Source organism: Zalophus californianus, chromosome 4, assembly GCF_009762305.2.
Source record: "Zalophus californianus isolate mZalCal1 chromosome 4, mZalCal1.pri.v2, whole genome shotgun sequence".
Lineage (NCBI taxonomy): Eukaryota > Metazoa > Chordata > Mammalia > Carnivora > Otariidae > Zalophus > Zalophus californianus.
Genome location: NC_045598.1, coordinates 29,071,106 through 29,081,154, shown reverse-complemented (window position 1 = coordinate 29,081,154; position 10,049 = coordinate 29,071,106). Strand labels below are relative to the sequence as shown.

At 45.3% G+C, this 10,049-nt stretch overlaps 1 protein-coding gene across 5 annotated transcripts; it reads left to right on the top strand.

Moving 5' to 3' along the window:
* Window positions 1-70: 70 nt before the first annotated feature.
* Window positions 71-7,785, top strand: C4H1orf109 (chromosome 4 C1orf109 homolog). 5 transcript variants are annotated; one of them, XR_003517358.1, is made up of 6 exons: window positions 71-376; window positions 570-847; window positions 2,912-3,091; window positions 6,159-6,277; window positions 6,444-6,545; window positions 7,138-7,785. XR_003517358.1 is itself a non-coding variant. In XM_027578809.1 (5 exons), the coding sequence occupies exons 2-5, from the start codon at window positions 573-575 to the stop codon at window positions 6,479-6,481; spliced, it is 612 nt and encodes a 203-aa protein (XP_027434610.1). In that variant the 5' UTR covers window positions 71-376; window positions 570-572; the 3' UTR covers window positions 6,482-7,785. The 5 variants fall into 5 exon arrangements, 2 of the variants coding, with proteins under 2 accessions (XP_027434610.1, XP_027434629.1); XR_003517356.1 differs by having other exon boundaries at window positions 6,444-6,971; XR_003517364.1 differs by having other exon boundaries at window positions 6,155-6,277.
* Window positions 7,786-10,049: the final 2,264 nt, after the last annotated feature.

Here is a 10,049-nt window from a genome sequence, read left to right as displayed (position 1 = left end):
CGCCGGTGCACACGTAGGACTACCGCACCCAGAAGGCACTGCGGTCTACGACATACGTTCGCGACTCGGTAGCTGCGTTGGGGCATGCGCAGAGAGACCGCGGGCGCTTGGTGGCGGCCCTGGCGGGTCCTGAAACTTTGAGGAAGTTAGATTGAAGTTTTCCCGCTGGTTTAGGGAAAGCTACCGGCAGTTTCCGGGAAAGGAGACAAGATTCTGGCTCTGGAAGTACGGGTTCGGAGACAGCGCTTCGGCCCGGGGAATCCGCAGTCTGAAGCTGGAGACTACCCGAGCCGCGGGCGAACCTCCTCCGAGGGCTGGTCGGGAAGCCCTCTCGGAGGTGGGAAACCAAGGCCCGGCCTCCGGAGCCCCTCTAAAGGTAAGACAACGCCTCGCGTCAGGACGTCCTGTCGGAAGGGATACACAGTCCTTCGTGAGGGGATCCTGGTTTAGCGGGACCTCACTTGCGCACGGAAATCACTGGACCCGCTACTTCCCCTTCCGACTTGAGACCCTAATGCTGTTTTTTGTTTTGTTTTGTTTTTCTTTCTGTTGTTTGTTTATCTCGGCAGAAGATGACTCCAGAGCAGCCTTTGCTTGCTGTGCACGAGGCCCTGAGGAAATGCTTTCCCGTGGTGGAGGAGCAGCAGGGCCTGTGGCAGAGCACGCTGAGGGACAGCCAGCCCCTCCTGGCCTCCCTCAGCAACCTGGCAGAGCAGCTGCAGGCGGCCCACAATCTGCGGTTTGGGGACGTGCCTCCACTTCGGGCCTTCCCAGACTTAAAAGAGCGGCTGAGGCGCAAGCAGCTGGCGGCTGGCGACACTGTCTTGGACAAGTTAGGGGAGAGGCTGTAAGAGTTCGATGCCACTCCTTCTTGGTGGAAAGATTTGAAAAACTTGGTGTTTAATAAGTAGCGAGGATCAGTCAGAAGAGTGTTTTTCCCTTTACTTGAGAACATGGTATTTGGAGGTGTCTCAACCTTGCTTGTTGCAATGGGACCTCTTGTCAGAGTCATTTTATGGGGTGCCTGGGTGGTGCAGTCAGTTGGGCTTCCGGCTCTTGGTTTTGGCCCAGGTCGTGATCTCAGGCGGTGAGATCAAGCCCCATGTTGGGCTCTGCACTCGGTGCAGAGTCTGCTTGAGACTCTCCCTCTTTCAAATAAATAAATCAGTCTTTTTTTAAAAACTCATTTTATGGCATTTCCCTTGTCACGTAGGGCACGGCAGTGGTGGTCTCAGTAGAAGTTACAAAAGTGGAAAAGAAAAGCAATCGAGAAAGCTTACTAAGCCCTTCTCTATTGTCTTCTTTTGTCAAAAGCAATGAGGAATTGTACTTTAAACTTAGTAGGTGCTAGAGCTAAGGGTTTTACATATATTCTCATATAAAATCTTTTCAACATCTCTGACTTAACCGCACTTAATCCCATTTTGCTGGTGAGGAAACAGGCTCAGATTGCCTGTGGTTGCACAGCTAGTAAATGGTAAAGCTGGGAGTCTAACTCAAGTTTGCCTGACACCAAGTCCAGAGTGTTCAACCACCACTCTGTTCTGCTGTACATTGGTGTCTCTGTGCCAGTAATTGTACATCTCTAAACTCTTAGTGCTTAACTCTGTTAAACAGTTAAACTCTGAAGTGAGACCCTCTATCTTACAGTTGTAAGTATTGAGGATAGACAAGAGACCTGGCACATAGGCCTTTCCATCCTTCCTCCCTTCCTCCCTTCCTCCCTTCCTCCCTTCCTCCCTTCCTCCCTTCCTCCCTTCCTCTCTTCCTCTCTTCCTCTCTCTCTTTCTTTCTTTCCTTCCTTCTTTTTAAGATTTATTTACTTTACAGAAAGAGCACAAGTGGGGGAAGGGGCAGAGGGAGAGGGAGAGAGAATCTCAAGCAGACTCCGCACTGAGCACAGAGCCCCATATGGGGCTCCATCTCATGACCCATGAGATCATGACCTGAGCCAAAATCACAGGTCGGATGCTTAACCAACTGAGCCACCCAGGCGCCCCGCACATAGGCCTTTTCTTGACTAGAACAAAAGAAGTTTCTGGTGTATATAGTCTGTGCTGTAGACTAATGGGAAATGGTCAAATATGGGGACCTTCTGTGTAGCATTTGTACAAAATAACTAAGCACCTATGGGATGCCAAGTGCAAGGTGCTGGGAATATAACAATGAACCAGACTTAGTTTCTTAGCTGATTAGAGGAGAGACTGTCAAATTATGTTGTGGTATGTTCTGAGGTAGTGAACTTTTATTTTAGTTGATGGCATATTTTTGTGTGTGAGTATTGGGCTGTTATTTTAAATCTCTTTTTTTAATTGTGGCCACACATTTTGAAAGCCACAATTCTAGGTTAAGGCATGCTTTGCCCTCTGGGAAGTTGTGGCCTTCTCGGTGGCTGAGTCCCTTGGAGTCACCAGTGGAATAATAATACTGACCGTGAGCTAGGCACTTCCCTAAGCACCTTATAAGCACTATTGCATTTAATCTTCACAAGAACCCTTTCACTCATTCATTCATTGGACAAGTGTTTGTCGTTCTATGTGCCAATCTCAGTATTCTAGGTACTTAGGGTGTGCAGTGAGCAAAACAGACCGTTTTTATACACGACTGAGGATAAGTAACTTTCCTAAATTCCGCAGTAGTCTATGTGCACCCAGAGCAATTTTTCCCGTTTGGACATTTGGCAGTATCTGGAGACATTATTGATCGTCACAACTTGGGGAGGATGGGGCATGGTTTGCTCCTGTCATAGATCTAGTGGGTAGTGGCCAAGGATGCTGCTCAGTGCCCTAAAATGCACAGGGCAGCTCCTCACCACAAAGAACCATCCAGGTCGAAATGTGAGTGTGCTGAGGTTGAGGAATCCTGCCTCAGGCCTTCTCATGGTGTTGTCTAATAGCCTTTTTTCCCCCAGAGCCACCCTCCTCAAGGTGCGTGACACCGTCAGCAGGCACGTGGAGCAGGTGCTTGAGATCTATGAGCAGCATGCAGACTCGATTGGCATTGATACTGTTTTGCAGGCTTCAGTGGTCAGCCCTTCTGTGGCTGACATGTTGGAATGGTTGCAAGATATTGAGAGACATTATCGAAATTCGTATCCTTTGCACACGTTTCAGTGTCCAGAGCTGCTTCAGGAAGTCTTTTTTTTTTATTTTTTTGTTATGTTAATCACCATACATTACATCATTAGTTCTTCATGTAGTGTTCCATGATTCATTCTTTGTGCATAACACCCAGTGCTCCACGCAGAATGTGCCCTCTTTAATACCCATCACCAGGCTAATCCATCCCCCCACCCTCCTCCCCTCTAGAACCCTCAGTTTGTTTTTCAGAGTCCGTCGTCTCTCATGGTTCGTCTCCCCCTCCGACTTACTCCCCTTCATTCTTCCCCTCCTGCTATCTTCTTTTTTTTTTTCTTAACATATATTGCATTGTTTCAGAAGTACAGATCTGTGATTCATCAGTCTTGTACAATTCACAGTGCTCACCATAGCACATACCCTCCCCAATGTCTATCACCCAGCCACCCAATCCCTCCCACCCCCCACCACTCCAGCAACCCTCAGTTTGTTTCCTGAGATTAAGAATTCCTCATATCAGTGAGGTCATATGATACATGTCTTTCTCTGATTAACTTATTTCACTCAGCATAACACCCTCCAGTTCCATCCACGTCGTTGCAAATGGCAAGATCTCATTCCTTTTGATGGCTGCATAATATTCCATTATGTATACATACCACATCTTCTTTATCCATTCATCTATCGATGGACATCTTGACTCTTTCCACAGTTTGGCTATTGTGGACATTGCTGCTATAAACTGGGGTGCATGTATCCCTTCGGATCCCTACATTTGTATCTTTGTGGTAAATACCCAGTAGTGCCATTGCTGGATCGTATGGTAGCTCTATTTTCAACTGTTTGAGGAACCTCCATACTGTTTTCCAGAGTGGCTGCACCAGCTTGCATTCCCACCAACAGTGTAGGAGGGTTCCCCTTTCTCCGCATCCCTGCCAACATCTGTTGTTTCCTGACTTGTTAATTTTAGCCATTCTGACTGGTATGAGGTGGTATCTCATGGAAGGTTTTGATTTGGATTTCCCTGATGCCGAGGGATGTTGAGCACTTTTTCATGTGTCTGTTGGCCATTTGGATGTCTTCTTTGGAAAAATGTCTGTTCATGTCTTCTGCCCATTTCTTGATTGGATTATTTGTTCTTTGGGTGTTGAGTTTGATAAGTTCTTTATAGATTTTGGATACTAGCCCTTTATCTGATATGTCATTTGCAAATATTTTCTCCCATTCTGTCGGTTGTCTTTTGGTTTTGTGGACTGTTTCTTTTGCTGTGCAAAAGCTTTTGATCTTGATGAAATCCCAATAGTTCATTTTTGCCCTGGCTTCCCTTGCCTTTGGCGATGTTTCTAGGAAGAAGTTGCTGAGGCTGAGGTCGAAGAGGTTGCTGCCTGTGTTCTCCTTTAGGATTTTGATGGACTCCTGTCTCACGTGTAGGTCTTTCAACCATTTGGAGTCTATTTTTGTGTGTGGTGTAAGGAAATGGTCCAGTTTCATTCTTCTGCATGTGGCTGTCCAATTTTCCCAACACCATTTGTTGAAGAGACTGTCTTTTTGCCATTGGACATTCTTTCCTGCTTTGTCAAAGATGAGTTGACCATAGAGTTGAGGGTCTATTTCTGGGCTCTCTATTCTGTTCCATTGATCTATGTGTCTGTTTTTGTGCCAGTACCATACCGTCTTGATGATGACAGCTTTGTAATAGAGCTGGAAGTCCGGAATTGTGATGCCGCCAGCTTTGCTTTTCTTTTTCAATATTCCTCTGGCTATTTGGGGTCTCTTCTGGTTCCATACAAATTTTAGGATTGTTTGTTCCATTTCTTTGAAAAAGGTGGATGGTGATTACATGCCTTTTTGTGTGCTAGTTCAACCTACCTCTCAGCCACCTTTCCTTTTTTTTTCTTTAAAATTTTTATTGTTATGCTAATCACCGTACATTACATCATTAGTTCTTCATGTAGTGTTCCATGATTCATTGTTTGTGCATAACACCCAGTGCTCCACGCAGAACGTGCCCTCTTTAATACCCATCACCAGGCTAACCCATCCCCCCACCCCCCTCCCCTCTAGAACCCTCAGTTTGTTTTTTAGAGTCCATCGTCTCTCATGGTTCGTCACCCCCTCCGATTCCCCCACTTCATTCTTCCCCTCCTGCTATCTTTTTTTTTTTTCTTAACATATATTGCATTATTTGTTTCAGAAGTACAGGTCTGTGATTCAACAGTCTTACACAATTCACAGCGCTCACCATAGCACATACCCTCCCCAATGTCTATCACCCAGCCTCCCCATCCCTCCCACCCCACCCCCACTCCAGCAACCCTCAGTTTGTTTCCTGAGATTAAGAATTCCTCATATCAGTGAGGTCATATGATACATGTTTTTCTCTGGTTGACTTATTTCACTCAGCATAAACACCCTCCAGTTCCATCCATGTCGTTGCAAATGACTCAGCCACCTTTCCTACTGTTCCACACATTTCTTTGCCGGCCAGATTGGGGGATTTGGCCCTGAAACTAATCCATGCTTCCCCACTTCTGTGCCTTTGCTTATGCTCTTCCTGCCAGCCGGAATCTCCCTGCCGCCCTCTAAGTGGGAGGTAGGCGCCGCAGTGTCCTCTTTGATATCACTGAGACTCTTTGTTTTCATTTGCTGGTTTTTTTCCCCACCACAGTGAGATCCTAGGTTGTTGGGGCGATGTTTCATCCCTCCACCCCCATAGGACTGTGAGTGAAGGGGTGCTTGGTAAAGATGGGTGGTGTAGGTGAGTGCTGCCACCTGGTGAATAGAATGATAGCCCCTCTTTCACTCTTTGCTTCCTGTAGCTCTCCCCAGGGCATTTTCCCCCTTCAGCATATTTCATTTGCTTTTTTTTTTTTTTTAATATTTTATTTATTTATTTGGGAGCGAGATCACGAGCAGGGGGGGAAGGGTAGAGGGAGAGGCAGACTCCCCACTGAGCAGGGAGCCTGGTGTGGGGCTTGATCCCAGGACCCTGGGATCATGACCCGAGCCAAAGGCAGACACTTAACTGAGCCACCCAGGCACCCTCATTTGCTTTTTGAGCAGTCCTTAACTTCCAGGAAGTTACCTGAAGAGGAAGTACCTCCTGTCCTCGATCCAGTGGGGAGATTTAGCAAACATCCAAGCTTTGCCCAAGGCCTGGAACCAAATTTCAGAAGATGAACACCAAAGCCTTGTACAAGGTACTGGTTTTCATTTATTCCTTCATGTCTGTGGTCTCTTTGTAGGTCTCACTTCTTTGGAAGCATTACAGAGATGCCCTTGCAGTGCCCCTGTATTTTTTATAAATCGGATGTTTTGTGTTCTCTGGAGAGGTGATATGCCAGTTTTTCTCTCTTCCTATTCCAGATACCCTGTTGAATGTTTCCTTCTTCCTGGAAGAGTAAGGAAGCCGTGTGTTTACCAGCAAACTAGGGGGACACAGTTGAAGACTGATGTTGGTGCTTCCTGGTATGGTAACCTGACATACTTGAAAAATCAGTGCCTAGAGCCTGAGGACTACTGGCTTCTGATGCTGGGGTCTCTCCCTGTGATGTCACGGCTGAGGGCACATTGCCCTTTCCTAGGCTCCAGAGTGGAGGAGGCAGAGAGAATGCAGGAAAGGCAATGCAGGAGAACACTGGGGTAGGGACTACTGCCACAGAAGTGGTAGGGGAGGGGGTGTGGCACCACCCTCAGCATCACCCAGAGCTCTGAGCTTGTTTGACACCCAGCCCTGTTCTGTGTATTTGTGTCGGTCCCTGATTCTTTGATGGAAGATGATGATTCTTGATGATTTAAAGAAATAAAGGTGATAATTGATGGAAGACAGTACAGCTCTTCCTCGACTTAGAGTGGGGTTACATCCTGATAATTCCATCGTAAATTGAAAATATTGTAAGTCAAAAATGCATTTAATACACCTAACCTACCAAACGTTAGTCTAGCCTACCTTAAATGTGCTCCAAACACTCACATTAGCCTACAGTTGGGCAAAATAATCTAACACAAGGCCTGTTTTATAATGAAATGTTGACTATCTCTGTAATTGATTGAAAAACAGGACAATGTATGGGCACCGAATGGCTGTGTCAGCTGTTTACCCTCGTGATCTGGGGGCGGACTGAGCTGTGGTGTGTGTGCTGCTGCCCAGCATCACGAGAGAGGAGCGGGCCGCATGTTGCCAGCTTGGGAAGAGACCCACGTTTGTGAAGTACGGTTTCTGGTGGACACGTATTGCCTTTTGCAGCGACAGAAGAGTTGAAAAATCCCCAGTCGAACCATCTGAGGTCAGGGCAGTGTGTCATTGTTTTCCAACTGCTGTAGCTCCAAGCCATCATGACAGTTTCCGGAGCCCGCCACCAGGGGGAGGTGGTGTAGCATGAGTTAGGCTCAGAGCTTTGTCTTTGAGGAGTTGTCCTCCCACCCCGTCTGAGAGTAAGTGGCTGGGGGTAGCAAGACTGCTAAAATGACAGGGGTTTTGACCAAAGCTGGCGCCTGATTTGCCACATTCCTCTGATCTTGGAGTAGCTGCACGGTGGGAGAAGACCGCCCAGAATCAGGCCATCAGGGCTACGTTTCTGAAGCCCAGTGCCTTCATCTGTGAAATGGTCGGGTACTTCCAGACCTGTCAGCTTCGGGGGCTGTGGACAAATCTGGGTCACTGGATGTAAAGAGGTTTAATAAAGAGTATAGATATTTTTAAAATGAAGATGACTTTTTTCTTACTACAAAAGTGATATATATGCTTTTTAAAAAGTCAGGAAAACTGTAGAAAAAAATATAAGTGTAGAAAAGTATGAAGCAAGCTCCATCAGAGATACTCTGATATATACCCTTTCAGTGTCCATATTCACAAATAAAAAAAAATCCCCAAATATAGTATCATTGATATATACTGTTACTTAGTCTTTTTTTAAAAAGTAAAAAAAAAACAAAAACATAGTTTGGCCATCTTTTCGTATCTGTAAAAATAGCTCAATGAAATTACAGTAGATACCATTACACATATATACCATTTTATGAATGTATTAGAGCTTTTATTTTTCCAGACGTTCATGTGTTTCTACCTATAAAGATCATACATTGTGATTGTGAAAAACCAAAGTATTACAGAAAGTAAAAATGCACATGGTCTACTCTTTTTAACAATATGGTAGATATTTTTCCAGGAGCTTAAAAAATGTATCACATACATAATAATTATAAATAAAACTTATAAACATTTGGGTATCAGGCCTTATGATGTGCTCTGGGGCAGATGAAGGAGATCCCTATAAAGGTTTATAGTTCAACCAGGGAAACATTTAAACCAGTGTCTCTTAAGTTTTAATGTGTATAGAAATCACTGAGCTCTTGTTAAAATTCAGATTCTGATTCTGTAGGCCTAGGGTGGCAGTGCCCTAGATTCTACATTTCTCACAAGGTCTCAGGTACTGTTGACGCTGATGATCCAGGGACCAGACTGAGTTGAGGAGACTTAAATTGTAAAACAATAATAAGTGTTTTGTGGGGCTGGAGGATGGACAAAATAGGTGAAAGGCAGTAAAGGGCACAAACCTCCAGTTATAAGTTATGGGGAGGTAAAAAAAAAAAAGTGTTATATTTGACATTAAACGGAAGAGAGGGAACACCTGGGTGGCTCAGTTGGTTATTAAACAACTGCCTTTGGTTCAGGTCATGATCCCCAGGGTCCTGGGATCGAGTCCTGCATCCAGCTCCTTGCTCAGGGGGGCGCCTTCTCCCTCTCCCTCTGCTGCTCCCCCTGCTTGTGTTCTCTCTCTCTAACAAATAAATAAAATCTTAAAAAAAACAGAAGAGAGGTGGTAACTAATGGCTTGTCGGAATACTTCATAGTGACAGTGACATCTGAATTAGGACTTGGGGATGGAGAGGAGCACAGGGTGTTGCATGCCCAGGGGATAGTCTAATAAGCAAAAACAGTGTTTGAGAAAGATTGGAATCCAGCATGGATCAAAAGTTTGCTGTGTACCAGGCATTGTGCTTGTTGCTTTTATCTCCTAGAACTGGCAAATGTTAATAGTTCCACTGACCAACTCAGTAGCGTTCATAGAGGGATGGAGGAATGGCTCCCTAGGGTGGACTGGAGTCCAATTGTGAAGAGCCCTGAATGCCTGGCTCGAGAGTATGTATTTTGTTCTGCAAGTGGGAGGTGTGTGTGTGTGTGTGTGTGTGTGTGGTACAGAGCTCTTTAAATCCTGACCATAAATAGATACAAGGATTTTACAGTGCTTCATAACTATGTATTACTTATCACTTTTTATTTTGTTCCTTATTTTTTTACTATTAAAATGCAATCTTTTTAATTGTCCTTCTTAAATTTAAAATAAATTTATCTTTTGAATAAGTGACACATTCACATTGTGTAAAATTCAAAGGGTACAAGAGCACATTCAGTGAAAAGTTCACCTCTCCCAGTTACTCACTTCCCTTCCCTGGAGGCAACCAGTGTAAAACGTTTCTGATGTATTCTTCCAAAAATAGTCTTTACCCATATCCGCACAGTGGTTGGTAGCCTCTAAGATAGTCCCCAAGCGTCCCACCTCTGGTATTCATGTCCTTGTGTACTCTCCTCTCCTTCAGTGTGGGCTGGGCTTACAGATTTGCTTCTATGAACAGACTACTGCAGAAGTAGTGGGGTGTTACTTCTGAAAATAACTGATAAAAAAAAAAAAGACTGCAGCTTCCAACTTGGGTCCATCGCTCACTCTCGGATCCCTCACCCTCAAAGAGGTCAGCTGCAGTGCTCCAAGGCAGCCCCATGGAGTGCTCATGTGAGAAGCCAGGCAGCAACCACATGACAGCTTGGAAGCAAATCCCTAACCTCCCCCCCAGTTGAGCCTTCATTTGAGACCACAGCCCCAGCTAACAGCTCAATTACAACTTCGTGAGGACCTAAGACAAGGGCAACCAGCTAAGCTGTGTGCAGATTCCTGACCCATGGAAACATAATAA